This window comes from Enoplosus armatus, chromosome 5 (genome assembly GCF_043641665.1).
Source record: "Enoplosus armatus isolate fEnoArm2 chromosome 5, fEnoArm2.hap1, whole genome shotgun sequence".
Taxonomy (NCBI): Eukaryota; Metazoa; Chordata; class Actinopteri; order Centrarchiformes; family Enoplosidae; genus Enoplosus; species Enoplosus armatus.
Genome location: NC_092184.1, coordinates 23,476,731 through 23,496,859, shown reverse-complemented (window position 1 = coordinate 23,496,859; position 20,129 = coordinate 23,476,731). Strand labels below are relative to the sequence as shown.

General features: G+C 42.5%; 2 protein-coding genes across 3 annotated transcripts in view; both read left to right on the top strand.

The window, feature by feature from the left end:
• The first annotated feature begins 7,821 nt into the window (after positions 1–7,821).
• Positions 7,822–16,677, top strand: coq8b (coenzyme Q8B). 2 transcript variants are annotated; one of them, XM_070905411.1, is made up of 16 exons: positions 7,822–7,898; positions 8,486–8,664; positions 8,817–8,973; positions 9,253–9,458; positions 9,839–9,905; positions 10,809–10,883; positions 11,125–11,244; positions 11,347–11,432; positions 11,669–11,809; positions 11,902–11,983; positions 12,381–12,474; positions 12,889–13,030; positions 13,921–14,028; positions 14,155–14,220; positions 14,487–14,573; positions 15,368–16,677. In XM_070905411.1, coding segments are annotated over exons 1-16 (1,917 nt in total). In that variant the 5' UTR covers positions 7,822–7,897; the 3' UTR covers positions 15,674–16,677. The 2 variants fall into 2 exon arrangements, with proteins under 2 accessions (XP_070761512.1, XP_070761511.1); XM_070905410.1 differs by having other exon boundaries at positions 8,486–8,667.
• A 2,584-nt stretch (positions 16,678–19,261) lies between these two features.
• Positions 19,262–20,129, top strand: part of numbl (NUMB like endocytic adaptor protein) — a 50,769-nt gene continuing 49,901 nt past the window's right edge. Inside the window, exon 1 of the mRNA XM_070906147.1 lies at positions 19,262–19,287. The gene's annotated coding sequence lies outside the window, so the exon portion shown is untranslated. The remainder of the gene's footprint in view (positions 19,288–20,129) is intronic.

Genomic DNA, 20,129 nt, shown 5'->3' with positions numbered 1-20,129 from the left:
CAGGGTGTGCACATTGTTCACCAGCAGGCCAGCCACTAGACTGGAGAGAACAGAACTATCATAATACTACTAACTGAGCAAATCACAACTGGCCTGCCTCCTACTTTGGCCAAACTCAATTAGCAATTACGTTTTCTACTGTGTACTAAGATCATCTCCCCCGCTTTGGAGCCTCTGAATCAAATTAAAGGGATTCCATTTCAGGTTTGGTGTCTGCGGCCTGTAGATGAAAAGGATGAAAGATGGAACACAAAAGCTCTAAATGGACTCTCCTCTCTCTCCCTCTGCTCCTCTCCTGTATCTCAGTGCTTCAAAGAGGACTTGCTTAATAGGAGGCAACACAGGGAGGAGCATGCAGGCATATGCTAGACCTATTTTTAGCAAACAGCAGGAGGGGGTGGGGTAGTAGTGAAACTGCTGTAGCTGTCCTCACCCCTTTCTCCCTGCCAAAGAGCCTATGCTACAGGCTAGGGGGGAAAGCCTTTAGTCCACCCAGCGCGCTTTGCTTCTGCAGCTATGCCAGCTGTAGAGGCTGCCAGGAACGTGCCGGCATGCTTAAGGAGAGGAACAAATGGCAATGGAGCAAAATGTTTGGCTCACTGCTGATCTGAAGGCCTCCACTGCAGGCTTTACATGTTTAAACTGTAGTCAACTGGACAGGTCATATTAACAACTCTAGACAGTGCAATTTCTCACTGAAGAAGTAGTATTGTATTGCTAAGTTACTAAGTATTGCGCTCAATATTATAGTTCTGCTGGTCCAGACAAAAGCCAAAAAAGACATCACTGACTATACTAAAATACAATGCTGGTATGAATAATGTCAGATACTTAAATCCTCACTCACCAGCTAATATCCTGATAATAGAAAGTGTAACCACAACAGGAATTGACCAGCCACTCCAGCCTTCAAATAGTTCAATGTAAGTTATGTTTAATTCTCTTGTTGGCACTATACAGAGTAGGGATGGGAATTGAGAACCAGTTCCAAATTGTCCAATCCATCAGAATTGTATGCCTCCGAGCTCATCAGTTCCTTTTATCGATGTTTTTCTGACAGTTGCGCTATGCAAAACAATAACATCAAGCTCATGCGTCTACGCTGCAGGAAACTTGCAACCAAGGATCCATGCTTGCAACAAGAAGGACCGATATGGCATTGGTATCAATAAAATCTTATCAATTCCCATCCCTAATACAGTGTCAGACCATGTGTTGACAAGCACAACAACCTGAGGACACAGATCACATGATAAAAGGTGAGCACTCAGTAGTGATCTTAATTTCTTTAACCCAGTGTCTGAAATTACCTTTTTGACTCACCAGCCAAGAAGACTGGTAGATGAAAACCTACATGTATATTGAGCAAAATAGGCCTTGTAGCGATGCACAACAAAAAGAAGCCTTTTACTTTCATTATACACTATAAATGACAACAAACAATTCAGTCCCATCTCTCTTTCTGTGTAATGTCACTCCCCACCTCTATAGGTCCTGCATACAGTCAGCTCCAGTGAGAATTTCATAAAAAACATTTCCATGTATCTTCTCGTTAATAGTGTTAAATTTACAGATTGCCTGGTACATGTTGGGGTGTGACAGCAACTTGACAAAAGGTGTATGCATTATTGATAGGTAACCAACATAAGGACTGGCTCAGTTTGATGTACAACAAAATAGTAATTGCCTAAAATGAAAAAGTCTAAAGTAAAGCTGGCCTCAACAGCAATCGTACTAATTCAAACATTCCCAGGAGTCATAGCTAGGAGTAACGCCAATAAGTTCACACAGGGTGTCTTTTACTGGACTCTTGTTGCACAACACAAAGTTGATCAAATATCTTATTTTGCAAAAGGTCAATATGTCTAAGATTGGTTTCTCTGAGTTTTGAGACACAGTAGCTTGCTTTCCATTTTAGCCACCGGACTCCTTCAATCCACAGGCTTTAAAACAGGTCATTGTTGTGCTTCTCTGTCCAACACACTGAATGGGTGGTGCTTTGTACATTTGGACTAATGGAATGGCTCAGAGAGGTGCAAAAAGCAAACACCGCCCACACAGTGTGGTGAACCAATTCAAATGCTTCCTCTATAATCACACAGCAACAACTCAGCTAAGAGCAGGCAGATTATACCGTTGTGAGAAGAAAAAAAAAAAAAAGCTAGCGAACCTTTATTTACTGCCCTTTCTCTCTGTGATCCTTTATGACTCTCTCTCTTTAACCACTTTTATTCTCTACATCCTTTCCATCAGCTTCCCCTCCCTCTCACTGCATCACACAATCCATCTCTCATAACAGATTGGATGGTATTATAAGAAGGGCCAGAATAGAGACGGTCCGCCCACTGCAGCGCTCCTGTTCAAAGTCACACACACATTGAACATGAGCCACATTATCAAACTACAGACCAGAATTATTAGCTCTCACTTTCCTGTGACTGTATGGTGGTTGGGAGAGAGGCCATGTCCACAGTAGAGCAGATAAATCTGAAATTTAAAAAATGACGAAAAAACTCTACTTCCTCCTCTGTTGGTTGGCAAACAACAAAACTGTACTGACAAGGAGTGGGTCACTCACAGACAGGTTACTCCTGTTGGTCTCAGCAGGTTAAGACTGCATTCTCTCACCTCACCTGCTCTCTATGAGTATATATATGGTGTTTCAACGAAGCCTAACACACAATTTAACTGTTGTCATTGCACAGTTTTAAGTTTCTATTATCAAATGATGGTGATTCATAAACTCCACCACGGAGAACAGCAATTCCTCGGCGGCTGCACTGTCGACCAAATCACTATTTAATGCTCGAGCTGTCATCGGACTACATAAACATATATAAAGATCAACAACAACACTTCCATTGTGTAGTTGGATTAACTGGTATTCAACAAATGTGATCGCAGAGATTTAATGCCAACAGAATGTTTCCGTCTTAATATTACTGCTACACAGCACCCAAGCTTTTCTGTTCAGGGATCTATCATTGTTGTAGGAAAACGTTGTTTTCTCTGTCCACATTACACACCAGTATTTTCTCATCTTATCCACTCTGGACAGCATCTTCCAAAAGCTCAGCTTTTGGGCACAATGTGCCCTTAAATGCCAATTAAATCAATGTGTTTAGCGTTGATCTTTATTTGGAAATTATGGGATTATTCAACAAACCACTGGACAGATGTCTGTAAAAGATGTCTTTCTGAGAGACTTAATATACACAGTGGGAGAGTCATCTCTCAATCAGTTTTCAGTACTCCACATTACTCCCCAACAGTTGGTTTAAGTTAGTACTGAGCTACTTTTACTTTTTTCCTCTTCATTTCAAACAGTTCCTGCAAATCAAGGCTTGGGTTTGGTTTTAAGATTTCTGCATCAACCTAATCCTTTAAATCCTGTCCAAGCACAGTGGCAGCCAGCAACACCACAGCCACACTCTAGTCCCAGGGTCTGCATCGTTAGGTACCCAAGCTGTCTGACAGATTAACTGTCAAAAGAGAATGCTTATTTTCTGCATGTATAACTTAACACTAACTATTTCCACACATACAGAACTGCAGTTCTAAATGTAGGCAGCAGGTAGGACATGTCAACCTGGACGACACTAGCTACTGTACCACGGTGTGCAGTGATGGTGCTACTGGCGCTATACTAAATAGGCCAAGTCATGCTACAGGTTTGTCTAAAATGAAAGAAGAGCAGTGTTAAGTGGACCAGACACAGCAGTTCTGCTATTTAACCAACATACATTATGTCAATAATACAGAGTACATGATTCTTCCTCTGTCTGGAAGATTCGGATTAAGTTTTTCTAACGCTATGAAAAATTTCTATGTACACGAATGGATTACCCACTGTTGTGTCAAGCGTCAAATGCCTGTGGATTACTGCTGCAGTCAAAATGTGGAAATCCACACAATACTCACTACACAGCTGCACACAACATATACACAAACGTTAACAAGGTACTGATCTGTTCACAAATTACTATCCTGCTGTTTGCATAGTGGAGATTGACATGTTTGTCCCATTACATTAAAACTGCAGTTCTGCTGGACCGGGTCATTTCCCTATACAAATCAAGAGCAGTTTGGCATGTACTCTCATCAAGATAATGGTTTCACTATGTTAGGTGCGCGCAGCTCAAAACACATAGTATTCCCCATTAAATGCTAATTTAAGATTTAACAGGTTGGAATAGCAAATGGAGCACCAATTTTGAATCCTGTGACTAAAAAGTTTTCGTTGTTTTCCCTGAAACCTATCAGCTCTAAGGCTACCCATGCAAAAAAGGTCAGCCTCATAATATCCTCCAGCTCTCCCGCACTCTTTTTCACAGCATTTCAGACAGCCGGCCAAATGCTGACGAATGATAATACCGAAGCATGCCAAAAAGTCTTAGCTCAATCTCCCTCTCTGCGTGTGTGCCTGTGGAGACAATGCAACAGAAGAGCGCAGCCAGCAGTCCAGCTTTGCTGCAAATTGTCAACAGAACAATAGAGCTGAGTGCATCACTCCAGCAGCCTGCTTAGGAACATTACTACATAGAGAGCAGCCTCTCTGTCAGGACACCTAGTGAGAGTCGCTGACTGGCCATGCAGGGCTCTCTGCGTTTGTGTGAGTGAGCATCTACACGTTTGTGCTTCAACATCGTCTCAAGTTAGACTTTGATGCAAGCTTTGATACTAGAATCACAAAGGCCACTGTGTCAACACAGTGTTATCATACTTGAACACCTGTAAGGAAGAGGGCAAATCATGCATTGTCTCACAATATCACATCAGCCAGTACTCTGTCAGGCGGGCTACTCCAAACCTAACTAAATTGATAATCTTATAGCAAAAGAAACGCTAGATTTTAGTATCCTAGTGTCCCAAAACCAGATTCTCGACTTGTTTATCTCAGCTTATCCATTTGTACACACGTCAATTAGTTTATTCGCGTATGCAATATCAAAACACTCAATATTATGATAAGCGTCATTCAATATATGACCGAAATTTCTTGGCCGAAAACTTAGGCCTGTATATCGCTTAACCAGTACTTTTCCTGGCTCTGTTTTAGATAACCTTATACCTCTTCAAAACAAAAATCCGAGATGATGCCAACTTCTCCAGTGGCAACCAACAAGTGTGGTGTCACAAACACCATAAATTACAATAAATAACAACGAACATTTTAATCTGATTGTTCATTTAAATCGCGGCAATCACCTTTGAACGTCTGATTGAACGTCTTTGACCAACCACTGGCTGGTTACCCAACTAGCAAACAGTTAGCTTAACGTCGTAGCAAAATTACCTGCGCCTTACTGGTCAAGTAGGACCTAGTATGTTTTTAGGTCAATTAACATTTAACACTATCTAGGCCCAAACCAACTACGCTTTTGGTAACTTTAATACTTTATCTAATTTATTAATGGATAGTTGCACATAGTAAATAGACCCGTCATTAGCTACCGAGCTTGCTAACTGGATAGCACAACTTACCTGCATAATAACATGACAGCGCTTGCTAGCAAGCTAACAAGATAAAAAAAAACAACAACCTCAACGTTATATTTGCTGCAACGTACCTTAGCAGCGTTAATCTCCACAGACAACCTCCTTGGCTTGCGAACTGTCGATGACAAGTGTTTCCTCGCTGTATTTCGCCCTAACCAAACCAGTTTGTCTGGTGAAATGCAGGTGACACGAGTTAACTATCCGTGTCCACGTAGCTAAGCTAGCTCACTCGCTGGCTAACGTCGACATTAGCCAGCAGCGACTTTCTGTTATCAGCCTTGTCTAGTGATGGCTGCTATCGAGGCTCGTGTGCCTGTCAGTTGTCTGGACAAAGTCTAGCTGACTGTACGCCTTGTTAGGACTCTGAGCAGTCGCTCTCCTACTATCTATTTAGAAGTGACACAAGCTTTTACGGTATGTTCTCGGGGATACCAAAATAATCAGTGTCAAAACGGCAGAAGGAGGAAGGCCATCTTGTTGACAAGCAGCTGCATAAGGCCCACAGCCAATAGCAATGCAGAGTCGGTGGTGTGCCCATATATGGCGTCTGCACAGCTCCCTCCCTCTACTGCCCCCCGCCCCCCGCCCCCCCCCCCCCCCACACACACACGCACACACTCACAACACAGGACCGCACTGTAAAATCGCAACATGAAAAGGTCACTGTGTCAAAGACAGGTGGGAAAATCCATCCTGTAAACCACATCTACACAGTACATGGTATGCACTCTCCATCCATGTCTTACATATTTATGTATTCATATAATTTCATCAACATTATTTCGCATAGCATATTTTCCATATTTTTGGCCAGATAATAAACATTTTGTCATAATTTCAATTCAGTTTAGTTTCGTTATCTCATGACGCTTTGAGCCGTTCTTTATTATATAATATTATTTACCCAACATTTCATCTCTCATTTTTTCTTTTACCCAAGTGAAAATCCTCCTGTAATATCCCTTATTCTGTTCCGCTGTTGATATTAACCATGTTGTGCCAATTTTATACTCTTGTTTCAATCCAATATTCCATTTTCTACACACTATTTCTATTTGCTGCAATGACCCAGTTTGCCAACAGGGATCATTAAAGTTTCATCTTATCTTCCAAAACCTGTAGGTGCCTGTGTGTTGGAAATGAAACACTTAGCATCAGCTGTTTTTCACTAGTATCTTTACACTTTACATATACCTATAGTACACATTTAAACTTATCTTTGGATTGGTAGTGGTGGAGAAATACCGTATGTGCGTGTCACAGTAGTCAGCATGTTTTGCATGTTTGCATTTCAGATGCAGGCTGCACAAAGCAAAATCTTAGAGCAGCATCTTCTCAGACCAGCAGAGGGCAAGACACTATAGCATTGTGTGTGCATGTGTCCATCCGTATGCGAACAGCATTTCTCTAATGTAGAACGTACTGCCATTCATTACACGTTACCATCAATGTCTACTTTTCTCTGTTTAATCTATAGTATCATGCAAATACTCTGCAAAACATAACGTTATCATTTTAGAAAGTCTTTTGCCCAAATAAATTATTCCAAGTAAATAAATAAATAAGTAAATAATATAAAATATGCTGGGATTTGACAATTAATTATTGTCTATTGTTTAGAGTGCATTATTGACAATTTTAGTTAAATAATCATTGTGAAGTGATTACGTTTTGTTTAACAGACATTTCTGTAATATAAAAAGTCATCATGAATTAAATTATTTAATCTTAAATTGTATTGTGAGACAAACACTTCTAGCGTATACAAAATATCAAAACTTAGAGCCTTCCAGGCAATGACAGTGTTATGAGCTCTCGTGGCGGCTCCTTTGAACACGCTGGACAAAAATGTTTCCTTGACTTTTCTTTGCATTCCTTTTCTTCTCGTTCATACACAAATGCTGTAGATTTTTTAGAAAGTAAAGTCTACATTTTATAGCAGAGGGTGGCCTAAAAGAAACAGCAGAAAACAACAAATGTGTAATTATATATTACCACGTAAAAAAACATCTGTACAGTACTTGTCCTCTGTTGTTTGGTAACTGTACCTTGCTGCACGTGCGTTCCGGCATCCTCCAAAATGATAACACCCCCTCAACTCTCATTAGACGTTGTTCCATTTTAGGCCCGCCTTATGTTGAATGTAATTGGACCAAGAGTCCCCCTTTAGACGTCCATCATCTAGTGTGCTGCACTGCTATAGGTTAAAGGAATACACCCCTCCTCCCTTGGCACTATGGGTTCCGCCTACTTATCAAAATCCGGACTGTGGTTGGTGCTCGGTGAAGTCAGTCAAATTTGAACTTCCGGGTGTTGAAGCGTTGCAAAACAGACAAGACGGACAGTGGTGGAGGAGGACAGTCACCGAGAAAACCCTGGAAAACGCACCTTGAGGAAAAGTGAGTCATTTGATTTGTAGAATGTGTCATTCAATAAAGTATTTTTCATGTGGAGTAAGTGTTTGGATGTAGAGTAAAGCTAGTGATTTCAATCTTCAGTCATAAGCGGCTGACGTTACACAACATGGTTAACACTGACTATGAAACAGCAGCTAGCTAATCAGCTAATTAACGTAGCCGATAGTGTGTAATTGATGTTATCTGTAATCTGAAAATGTGTGGTATTTACAAGACTGCAGGTCACAGTTGTATCGTTACTGAAAGCGACACGTGTTCATGACACGTTAGCATGTCTTGAAACATGGGCAGCCAGTCGCACCCAAGGTTAAACCAGCTAGCAGGGTGAACAACATCATACAATTATGTATTTGTATTTTATTTTTGGGTCTTTATATTGATCTGTCACGTTACAATATCTTCATAGGTGTATTATCTTGCGAACAGTTGCTCATTTTGGTTAAAGAGTGTGGTGGGTGTGTCTGGTACTATGTGTACTTTTAACATTTTCCTTTACTGTCCCTCTCGTACCATCTTATATCATGTAACTCGACTCCCTCGTCTCTCTCTCTCCACCTCTCTGTATGAAGTGATGCTATCAGAAGTCCTGCAGGTGCTGCGTGGGGCAGGCAAAGTGGGGTCTGCCCTGGTCACCACCCAGGGAGAACAGCTCTGCTTAATGGCCTGCAACTCCTCTATGGGAGCAGGGGTCAAAGTTGCCCAGGATGTGGTGGAAGGACTGGTGGGCAACTTTATGGGCGGCAGCAATGCGGTAAGGATTCCTGCATAGACCTTGAATCTGTTACATGGGCATTTGACTTTATCTGCACACAAAATGATTAATTAGAAGATTAATAGATGTTATATGTTTTATGTACATATAGTAATTATTTGCCTACATTACTTGTCCTGTGTCTGTAGCAACAGTCAATAAAGGAGGATGTGTTTCCGGATGCGGAGGGTTGGGAGAATATGGACCCTGATGAAGCAGCCAAATGGGCTGTGGGGTCCGAGTTCCCCCCTAATGCCCCAGAGCAGAGCCAGACAGAAGCTGGAGCTGCAGCAGAGATGCCAACAGGTACTGTCAATGGTGACATACTACTAAGAATATTTTAATGTCATAGGTCCTTTTCCAGTGTTGCAGTTATACAAAAGATTGTTTTGAATATTTTGTGAAATTTTACCTCAATGATTGCTTCCAGAACAATGTCATATGTTTTTTTATTTTTCATATATTTGGTTTGTTTTTTTCCCTCATGTGTGAACAAGCCAGGCACACAGGTCAATGTGATGGGACTTCAAGTGTCACATAATTATGTATTCAATAAAACATCGCCCTCTCCTATCCCTGCCCTAGGAGTTCCTCCTCCCCCAGGGGTAGCTCCTGCAGGGTCAGGCTGGCCGGGACAGAGCGCTCGCTTCCTTCACACGACCCATGGCCCCCACTGGTACTACTGCCAGACCAGGTCTGTCCACGACACGGTTGTGGCCAGACTCACACCAGAGGACATCAAGAAAGCCAGGGAGGCCAAGCAGGCCCTGGTCAAACCTGTCAGACAGAAGGTTGGTCGAAGGTCTTGATCTGCAGACTAACTTTGATTTAAGTAATTTTACATAGCCAGAATTAGTTGTCACAGGCTCTCATTGAGCAATAGAACAGAATAAATATAGGTATAGGATAAGATAGACCATGTTTTCTCTTATACACACATGTTGAGTAAATATACAGTAGTTATATATTCATAGTGCAGGAGAGGAACCACAGACAAGTTCTAGGACCATATTTTGAGTAGACTCATGTTATGTAATGTGTGTCATATACAGTATGTTGGCCATTGTGATGTAATTCAAGGTTACATAGCTTTGATAAATATCTGTAGAGTAAATATTTTGGTAAAATAAATGTATTAATTATTTTTATTATCTGGTACGTCTTCCCTCAGCTGAGTGACCGTGCCAGAGAGCGGAAGGTGCCTGCCACAAGAATCAGCCGGCTGGTTAATTTTGGAGGTAAGAACTATATATTTATTCACGAGTTTTCTGTTTTTGTGCATGTCATTTTTGGCAAGACACAATGGTCGTACGTTGTTGTCCAAGAGAGAATTCTTCTCGTTCCACCCCAGGTTGTCACGTGGCTCCAAGCACAGCACGAGAAATAAGACCACGTACAATAAGTTGTTCAGCTTATGAAACACACAAGCTTGCAGGAATACAGAGCACAGAGAGCAGTAATTACACACATACAGTGTAGCTGTATGCATATGTATGAACACCCTTGTAGTAAGCTGGGATGTTCAGTGTTGCTGTAAAAATTGAGTATTTAATTTGACATGTTCCAGCATTATCAGTGCTTCATAGCTAAAAATGAATAATATGAAGTTTAAATATACTGTATATCCTTTCAAGAAATTGTTTTGCATTCACAAAGAACCAGTCAGTCATGTCACATCTCCACCCTGGTTAAGAAAGCTCAGTACTTCTTAAGGAAAAACTCCTGTTCCAAGATCTCGTCAACTCGTACAGAGGAGCAATAGAAAGCATCCGGACTAGAAACATAATACAGGAGGGCTCTGCAGCCGCTGACTAAAACCCCCGAACATACCACCAGGCTCCAGAGCAGCTTCTCTCCCCAGGCTGTGAGACTTTTAAATTAGATAGTTAAATGTTTTTTAGTTATGTTTTGCTTTTTGTTTATGGTGTGTGTGTGTAGCATAAAGAGACAACAAGCGTACACTTCATTATACAACCTTTAAACAAATCCCTAATAAATGCAAAAACCAGACATGAAATATGATTTCACTCTTCAACTAGCAGCAGCAGCTGTGTCACATTAACACTTCCCTCAAGCATCTGTTAAGTGGCCATGAATTTAAAATCACTTGTGTCCCTGTCGACTCTGTCTCACTGCTGCAGGACTGGCTGTAGGACTCGGGATTGGTGCCATTGCAGAAGCTGCAAAACAGTCATTTGGAGGCAAACAAAAAGGAGGTAAAGATATTCTCTTCTCGCTTCTCGCTCCTCTCCTGTCCTCTGCTGTTCTCTCCCTCCCATCCCGTAAAATAGCTTTTGGTCCAGCGCACACTCAGCAGATCCAGTGGACAGCTGGTCGGCCCTGGAGAAGTTTCAGCACCTGCCAGGCACCGTACAGGCATTAAATCAAACCTGTTAACAAGAACTTAAAGAGAGGCTTTAATGTGTGTGTGTGTGCTGTCTGTTGTCTGTTTTGTAGACATGAGTGCCCTGTTAGACTCTCCTCTCCTGTCAGAGGCCAATGCTGAGAGAATAGTCAACACACTGTGCAAGGTCCGCGGGGCTGCACTCAAGATAGGACAGATGCTCAGCATTCAAGGTACGCACTGTAGCTGCGGCATCGCTGCCAAAACTGTGTTCCTCTCATGGCGGTGAAAATGTTTGTTTTTTTTCTGACAGCTTCTCATCATTTCTTCTTCAGACAACACCTTCATCAACCCCCAGCTGCAGAAGATCTTTGAGAGGGTCCGGCAGAGCGCAGACTTCATGCCTACCTGGCAGATGAATGTAAGCATGAACTGACCCTCCTTGGTCATCTAGCGGACTAGCAGTAAATGTGTCAAAAACCTCAAAGGAAAGTGCTGCAGCGTTTGTTTCGGACAAAATGAGATTGCATAAAAGATGGTTTGACCAAGTGTGTTTCAGTCATTATTCTGGCAGTTCACAAGTGCAGCTTTACAAGTCAGATGTGTGATTTTAAGGCTTAGCTTAGAACCTTTTTTTGTGTGGGTCTGGCCGTGTAGAAAGCTCTGGAGGAGGAACTGGGACCAGGCTGGCGAGAGAAGCTGTCGTCCTTCGAAGACAAGCCGTTCGCCGCAGCCTCCATCGGCCAGGTGCATCACGGGGTGTTAAAAGACGGTAGAGAGATCGCCATGAAGATCCAGGTATTCACACACACTCTATTTCTGCCTCCCTCACAACCTCTGTCTTTCTCTGTCTGCACTGATTTCGTCTGTTATTCCTGTATTCCTCCCAGTACCCCGGAGTGGCAGAGAGCATCCACAGTGACATAAACAACCTGATGTCAGTTCTGAAAATGAGCGTGGTCCTGCCAGAAGGTAACACCTACATCAGTATTTAGTTTTAGGCATATATCTACTGTCGTTTCTATTGGAGGTTCATTCATTCCAGCATTTTCACTATTACACTTTAGACCATGGGGTGGTGCTATAGTTGCAGGTCAAAACTAGGTGAAAACAATTGTTACCAAGTGACAATGAGAACATCTGCATCATTTATAGAGATGTATCTTGTTTCCTTGTTATGCCCAATCCTAAATGCTTCAGTCAAACACATTAAACTATTTATCCCACATCTCACATACTCCATGAGAATTGTTTTCACTCTTTGCTCATTTGCTGAAACTGCGTCGTTCTGTTTAAAGGTGACAGTTGTGTCGTGTCACGCATTCTTTAGTTTTCCCTGCTGAGTTTTGTGCTGTTTATTTTTCCACAGGTCTGTTTGCGGACAGCAGCTTAGAGGTTCTTCAGAGGGAGCTCGCATGGGAGTGTGACTACAAGAGGGAGGCAGAGTGTGCCAAGAAGTTCAGGTAGGTTTATGTGGTGTATTGAACCATAGAGCCTCCTACGATGAGGCCCGCTGGTGAGCCGTCACACACCATTTAACTGCACAGGATAGAAAGCACATCAGGTTAGCTGTGCAGTTTCAGGGTGGTTACTTTATAATTAGATACTAAACATTTGTCTCTGTGCAATGTATATATGTGGTTTTGTAGCAGTAGCATTTTATTCCTTTGACATGTTGGCTCCAGGCTGAATTTCTAGGTAGTACATTTAGTTTACTCTCATACAGACACATTATATTAGGTCATTTAGTCACTGTTAACTATCTGTAATATATTCTACATATTCTGCAAATACACAAACCACTCCTCATGAATGGGAGGTCTTTGTTGTTGTTTTTTGTCTATTTGTCTCTTTGACTATTTGTGTCTGACCTCCAGGTCCCTGCTGGAGGGAGATGACTTTTTCCAAGTCCCTGAAGTGATCGATGAGCTGTCAGGCCGCAGGGTGCTGGCCATGGAGCTGGTGCAGGGAGTCCCACTAGACCGCTGCATAGACCTGGACCAGGAGACCAGGAACCAGGTACGGGTTGACTCAACAGGCACGTGGATCCCATTTGTCATGGAACTTCCTCAGTGTCATTGAAATGTGAATGAGGCACTGGAGACAGGGAGAGTCAGGGAATTTGGTTAATGATAAAGGAGCATTGGAGGTATTACAGAAGATTTTACAAATCATTTTTGCACAACAATAGCAGAGTGCTCTTGATGAGCCGACATTACCAAATGTTGTTATGGTGTTAGGTTTGTTTTCTCTACACCAGGAAACCAGGAACATTTTTCAAGTAATAAAAGTGCTGGAATCTATAAATTTATGGAAAGTGAAAGAAAGGTCATGGAGTTTGACATAAGGGCCATGGTGAGAACGCTGCACAGGACACTATGTGGCTGAAAGATCTAGCCCATCACAGTCTGGACCTCTAATTAGAAACCCTATGACAAGCAGAAAGAGCAGATTGGGAAGCATAATGTAGACCCCTTTGTTTTTAACTTTCATGGCGTATACCATAATGTGACAAGTGCAGAACTGAGATGACACATACTCATTAACTCCCGTAGAAACAAGTTACTTGCTGGCAAATTACAGCAGGACTTCAACAGTTTCACAGTGTGAGGAGGGCAGTAGCAGTGAAAAATAATGTGTAATAGTGTGTCACTGTAAAAACTAAGCATTTAACAGTTGAGATTCATGCACTTGGAGCATTACCTACAGTACGGCAGCTTCTTTAGATATGGTGAGTGTGTGGCAGGGCACTGTGCCTGAGTACCATGAGAAAGCCACACAGAATAGAATAAGATGTATGAAATCGATTTTATGTACCAGACCATAACAAGAGCCATAGCATGAAAATATCACATTGATAATAACAGCATGGCAGTAAACACCAACCTCTCCTCTCCTCCCGTCTGCAGATCTGTTTCAACATCCTCCAGTTGTGTCTCAGGGAGCTGTTTGAGTTCAGGTTCATGCAGACGGATCCAAACTGGGCAAACTTCTTCTACAACTCAGACACCAACAAGGTGAGGGGGGGGGTCTTGTATAGACGTTGTAAATGAATTGTCTAACACAGAAAAGGGATGCCATGTTGATATATATATTTAAACTTCATATGCAGCAGATGCATAACACTCTTATCTTGTCTGCAGGTTGTTCTGTTGGACTTCGGAGCGTGCAGAAGCTACCCAGAATCATTCACAGATGACTACATACAGGTCTGATTAATCTAAAATTATAAGACACCCACCAGTGAACAACACAACATGATTTATGCAACAAGATTTCTGTGAATAATTAAGCACTCGAGTCTTTGGCTAAATTTTGCGACAGTCGAGGAAAAACGATCATACACAATAACATGCGTGTGCACACGTTCCCCCAACTTGCAGCTACTTCAATCTGCCAGAATCTTAAAGTGGAGCTCCTTAAATAAACATGATTACCGAATCCATATCTTCACTTTGTGTCTGTGTGTGCTCAGGTGGTGCACGCAGCTTCTGTGGGTGATCGAGCCACTGTTCTTTCCAAATCGAAGGACCTGAAATTCCTGACAGGCTTCGAGGCCAAGGTAAAGTATTTCAGTCTCCGCTGCTGTGCTCATTTATTTTTGATGTGTTTATCCTCCTCTGTCTCTTCTGTCTTCTCCATTTATTTGTGTCTCTTCCTACCTCAGTCTCACTCCCTGTGCTTGATACGTTTTCCCTGCAGTCATAGTGTCTGATCCTCCTTCTTCTCTTACCACATTTTTGTTTTATTTCTTTGCTAAGGAGGTCATGTTTTCAGCCCTGTCTACTGTATAAAAACATGTCTCAATATTCATGAATGGATTTCTCTGACATTTGGGGGACACAAGAGGCTGAGGGTGAAGCAATGACTGACTCGCTTTTGATAGTGACTGTAAAACAAATGGAAATTGATGGATATTGATTTCAAGCACATTTTATTTCCTTTGTAAATGTCAGGAATGATATCTTTGAGTGAGTGCTGTAGTAGTTGTTCAGTGTTGGCCTTTATCCTTAAAATCTTTATCCTAATATTATATAAAATGTGATTATGGATAGAGGGAAATTGCCAGAAAATGGAGGAAACCACTTGTTATGCATAAAAACAGACTGTTAATTTGATGCCATGGAGTTGTGTGTATACAGTACAGCTACATAAGATAAAATGTGTACTTTAGGTTATAGCATCTCTAGTAAACATTTCCTCAGGCTGCCTTAAAGTGAACACACTCAAATGCAGCTGAAAGTTGTGTAAGCACACAGCATACTGATCTACTTCAGCTTCTGTATTGAAATCAGTTGTTTAAAGAAAGCTTGCTCACAGGTAGCCATTGTAACGCCTCTCCGTGCTCCCCACCAGGCTTTCGCGGATGCCCACGTGGAGGCGGTGATGATCCTCGGCGAAGCCTTTGCGTCTGCGGAGCCCTTTGACTTTAGCACCCAGAGCACCACCCAGCGCATCCAGAACCTCATCCCTGTCATGCTCCGCCACCGCCTCACCCCTCCGCCCGAGGAGACGTACTCCCTCCACCGCAAGATGGCCGGCTCCTTCCTCATCTGCTCCAAACTGAATGCACGCATATCCTGCAGGGACATGTTCCTAGATGTGTACAACACCTACAACCAGAGGAGGCGGGCGGAGCAGGCAGCACAGGCCAGTGCTTAGACGCCCCGGGACGAGGTTACTGCCTAAACATGCCGGGGACTTCTTTCACAGTGGGCTGCTAAATAAAGGGATGGAAAAGATGGAGTCTTGAATCTACAAGTGGAGACACTGGATCAGACTTAACCTAACTATGTAACTCACTATGGCAACGCGCTCTAATGAGGACCAGGAATGTGCTTGACTTTCTATGCCTGTCTCCTTTCAGTGCTACAGTTCACTGACATCAGTGTGAGGGTATAATGATCCGGGCCGTCCCACCCCAACATGTCACCCGGTGACTCATCGAGGCTCGACTCAGCTTTCACTCTCCTGTGTGGACAAACATAAATACTTGATGAATGTGTCATAACAGTCCAAATGGTTATATTACTGATTAAATCTGTATGTTAATTGAAGAGAGACAGAGAGGATTATTTAATTCATTTTGAGTGTTTATGTGTGTGTGTTTCATCATATTGGCCTAATGGTTACGTCTCCCTGTCACAGCAAACGCACCACACAGTGCTGCTGTACATTTAAGCCAGCTTTGTATGCAGTTTCTCAGAAGGCGAGATGTGTATTTCCTTTGTGCTCGCCTGGGTAAAATGAATTCATTCTGGCTCCTGCTCACTCTTGACAGCAAGGTCCACCATATAAGAGAATGGGTATCTTGTGTCTTAAAGACACATAATAAGCCCTGCATTGCCGAGCTGATGCTGCCAAGTGCTCTCTTTTGTTAAAAGGACTTTGTATGCTGCCTGATGAGTTGGCGAATAAAGCTGCCTCCTAAAAGTGATGACTGGCAGCCCTAGATGAGCAGAATATCGGAGGAATTAGTGAAGACAGTCTAATGGAATCTAAGTGGTTAATGGCCTTGCATTATAAAGTATATTTGACATAAAATACCATAATGTGAACTACTGTCAGTCCATATTTATGTTTAAACACAGATGTAACGCTGTAACCCACAAGGCAGTGTGCTGTGCATCGTTTTTCTTTTTTAGGAAATAAAATATGGGAAAGAATTGCATGCATCACAAATTGAGCTTCACTGGCAGGTGCAGAGAAGAGGCTGTAAGTCAAGGATGTCCCTCACTCTCTATTGATCTTTCCACTTCAGTTTTAGACTTCTTTGGGAAATGTCACTGACTGAAGGCCGCGTTTGACCTACACCGTTCTTTTATTGACCGTTGAGCGTCATGATGCTATCATTTTGGTTCACAACTTGAGCTAATGGTGGCATTGATAGGAACTATTTCTGTTTCATGGCAATGGCGTCTTATTTTGTCTTTAATCAAGCCATTACAGCACTACAGGACCGTCTGCAGGCTGCTCACACACTCCTGTTCACACCACAGGAGCTAATATGTGAGGCTTTCACTGACATCGTAAAAACCTGAGGGAGAAAGATTCAGCCTTTTACTGTATCTCCATTAAAAAGTTGCTGTTAGTGTCCCTCCACTGAGCTTTCTTACATCCTGTACAGTACAGCTGCCGAGCTGAGGCTGGCTCAGATACACTACATCAAAATCACAGTTTATTTTTCTGAGTTTTGGGAATGGGCCACGGTTAATAACTGCAGCACATGCTGAGAGAAGAAAAGGCACATTCTTCTCTTGTAGTTTCACACAACGGAAAGTTGGAGCGTTTCTCTGCGTGTAAGCAGCAGCTGGCTTCAGTTTACTGGAGGAGAATCGGCTCTTTTTGGCCCCCACTCTCAAGACTTTTCATTAGGGCTAGCACTGGGACTGGTGAGGGGTGATTTCTACCAGGGCCAGTTCATTTACGAAGTTAAAACATGGTGCACGTCAGGAGACACATTCTGAGGGAACGCTTGTGATTACTTTTATGTTTGTACAGAGAAAAATCTAGGGTTTAATTGTTGAATGAAAAATAATGTGAGGTTGCAGTTAAGGTCAAACAGGGGCCACGGTGTGAACATTAGGGGCTTTTATTGTTTGTTATATATGCTGAACTGGCTTTATTATGTTGGAACTTTACCGTTTACTGAGTCCCTGGGGGTCTTTACTGGTTATAGCTACCATATTGTGTTTGCTTGTTTTTCATTTTTATGTCATTTTTATTAGTTTTAAGCTCATATGGCATCGCTATAATATTCATCAGCAAGGCTGTAGCTACCACTCTGGACGCTGAAGCCATGGCATTTGTATTTTTTGGGGGGGGATTTGAGGTTTTCAGCAACCTGAGAGTAGTTTACATTCTACAATCCAAAACAACCATTTTCTGAATATTTTAAATATCATTAAGATCCCCTCCAGACATGTTTTAAGACACAGAAATAGCACTCTGCTTTGAATAATAATTTGTGTCAAGTTCAATTGACTAGTTAATTATTTTTTTTTAGAAGTACATCCACTCTTTCTCATTTAAAAGTCCAGAATTCTGTCTGAATGTGCAAATATTTTTCATTTCATTCATCAAGTCTCAAAACGTCTCAAACTGAGGTTTTATGGTGAACACAGAGGAAGTTTCCCTCTTCAGCAGATGGATGCGAGTGTCGAATTCTGCACACACACACACACACACACCATTTGATTTAAGGATTTATACATATAAAATATCATAAACATGCGTTTAATTAATTTCTGTGAAGAAGACAACTAAATATAAGGGTTATTTTAGTTTAGAAGTTTATGTCTTTATTTATTGATTATAAAGCCAGGCTGCTTCGACTATTCAAATGCATTTATGATAGTGAAATTAAAAGAAAATCACAATATGGACATAGAATTGTGTTCCTAAAATATACAGAAATAATCGCCATCCGCAGGAAATAGTCCATTCACAATTTTATACAAGTTGCTTGTTTTACACAAACTTCCTGCAGGTATAATGTTCATTATTTAGGTAAGTTTCACTGTTTTTATTCAATGAATATACTGAAATATACATGAAGATATTTCAACTTTCGCTACTTTCCCCCTTTTTTGTAACTGTATGTGGGTGGGGGGTCATCAGTGTATATGGTCAAATAAGGGTCCCCAGTGGCACCATGCAGAGCATCGGACCTGACAGAGCGCCCTTGAGCAAGGCACCTGTCCCCCCCCCCCCTCCTCCGCTCCCTTGTGTTGCAGCTTCTCTCTGCTGGGATGGTTGGAGGAACCCGTTATCACATTGGCTACGACGCCGCACGGTGGCGCAGTGGAGCGACTGAAACTGAACCCTGCTTTTTCTTTTTTTTTTTTCTCTGGAAAACATCAATGGGGAGAGTGGATTTGCATGTCCGGCCGTCTGTGCCAATGGGCGCAATGGGAAGGCTGGGTTAGCGGGTGGAGCCGGGGGAAGCAGCCCAGTAAGTGCACAGTCAACAACCAAAGCATCCGAGATTACTACAGATTCACCAATTTCACCGAAATCTCCCTTCAATCGCTCCTTTAGACCTTTTTATTCTGTGTGTGTGTGTGTGTGTGTGTGTGTGTGTGTGTGCAGCGACCAGGTTGATTTGCGGGCTCCACACATCGCCTCCACACATCGCTCTCACAGTGCGGATGAAGAAGATTTTTGTGAAATTACCAATTGCACATTATTCTGGTGTGTGATATATTTCCGTGCCGGGGTCCTGGATTTACACAGAGGAGGAGCAGCGGGGAGCCGATCATCCGTCGTTCTCTCGGGTGAGTTCGCCGGATTGCCGTCCAATCTGGCATCCTTGTTTACTGACACTTCCAGGGTTATCTGGAGACCCGGTCAACGTCTTTATCACGAATTAATCCACAACCGAGAAGTGCGCGACCCACGCAGAGTCGCACCGAGCCCTTGTGTGTGGAGTTACGGGGTCATTATGAATGTTTGGGCGCAGCGCTGGTCGCCAGTGGGCCCATGTGTGTGTGTGCGTGTGAAATGAATGAAATGTGGCAGCTCCAGCCTTTGATAGCGGTTTTACATTCCTGATCCATAACGAGAGAGAAACAAGTATATTGTGGAGGGACTCTGGTCGGCTCCCACTCAAAACTACTTGCACGCAGATAGTCTCAGTATTATCTTCGAGGAATATCCCAACGATGCCGTATTCATTTCAAAAAGAAGCTGTAACTTTACAGGCCTACTATTGAAATATAGCTCCTTATGATCCTATGACGCCGATCATTGTCAGGAATGTACGTTATTACGTCATTATTGGCGTGGGAATGTGATAATGCGATATCGATTGAGCTGTGCAGAGTCACGTTGATTGTTTGCGGGGTAATTATTAGTTAATAGGTTTTGCGTGGACAGCGTGGCCACGGAAACACGCGCCCTTGAGTTTGAATATGTAACACCACACTTCTACCTGTCTGCAGACTCTCTCCGTCTCTCTCCATTGCATCACACTGTGTGTGTGTGTGTGTGTGTGTTAATTGTGTCTTTTTGGGTTTCGTTGCATCATTTTCAAACTTGTTCAGGCCCCATTCTTTGTGCTGCAGCCTGCTGTGACCCCTCCCACACCCACACCAATCATACATTTTGGCATTCAGGT

Coding starts and splice junctions, on each gene's coding strand:
- coq8b (XM_070905410.1), top strand. Junction 8,668..8,816: donor TTATGGGCGGCAGCAATGCG/GTAAGGATTCCT, acceptor CTGTGTCTGTAG/CAACAGTCAATAAAGGAGGA. Junction 12,475..12,888: donor GAGTGTGCCAAGAAGTTCAG/GTAGGTTTATGT, acceptor TCTGACCTCCAG/GTCCCTGCTGGAGGGAGATG.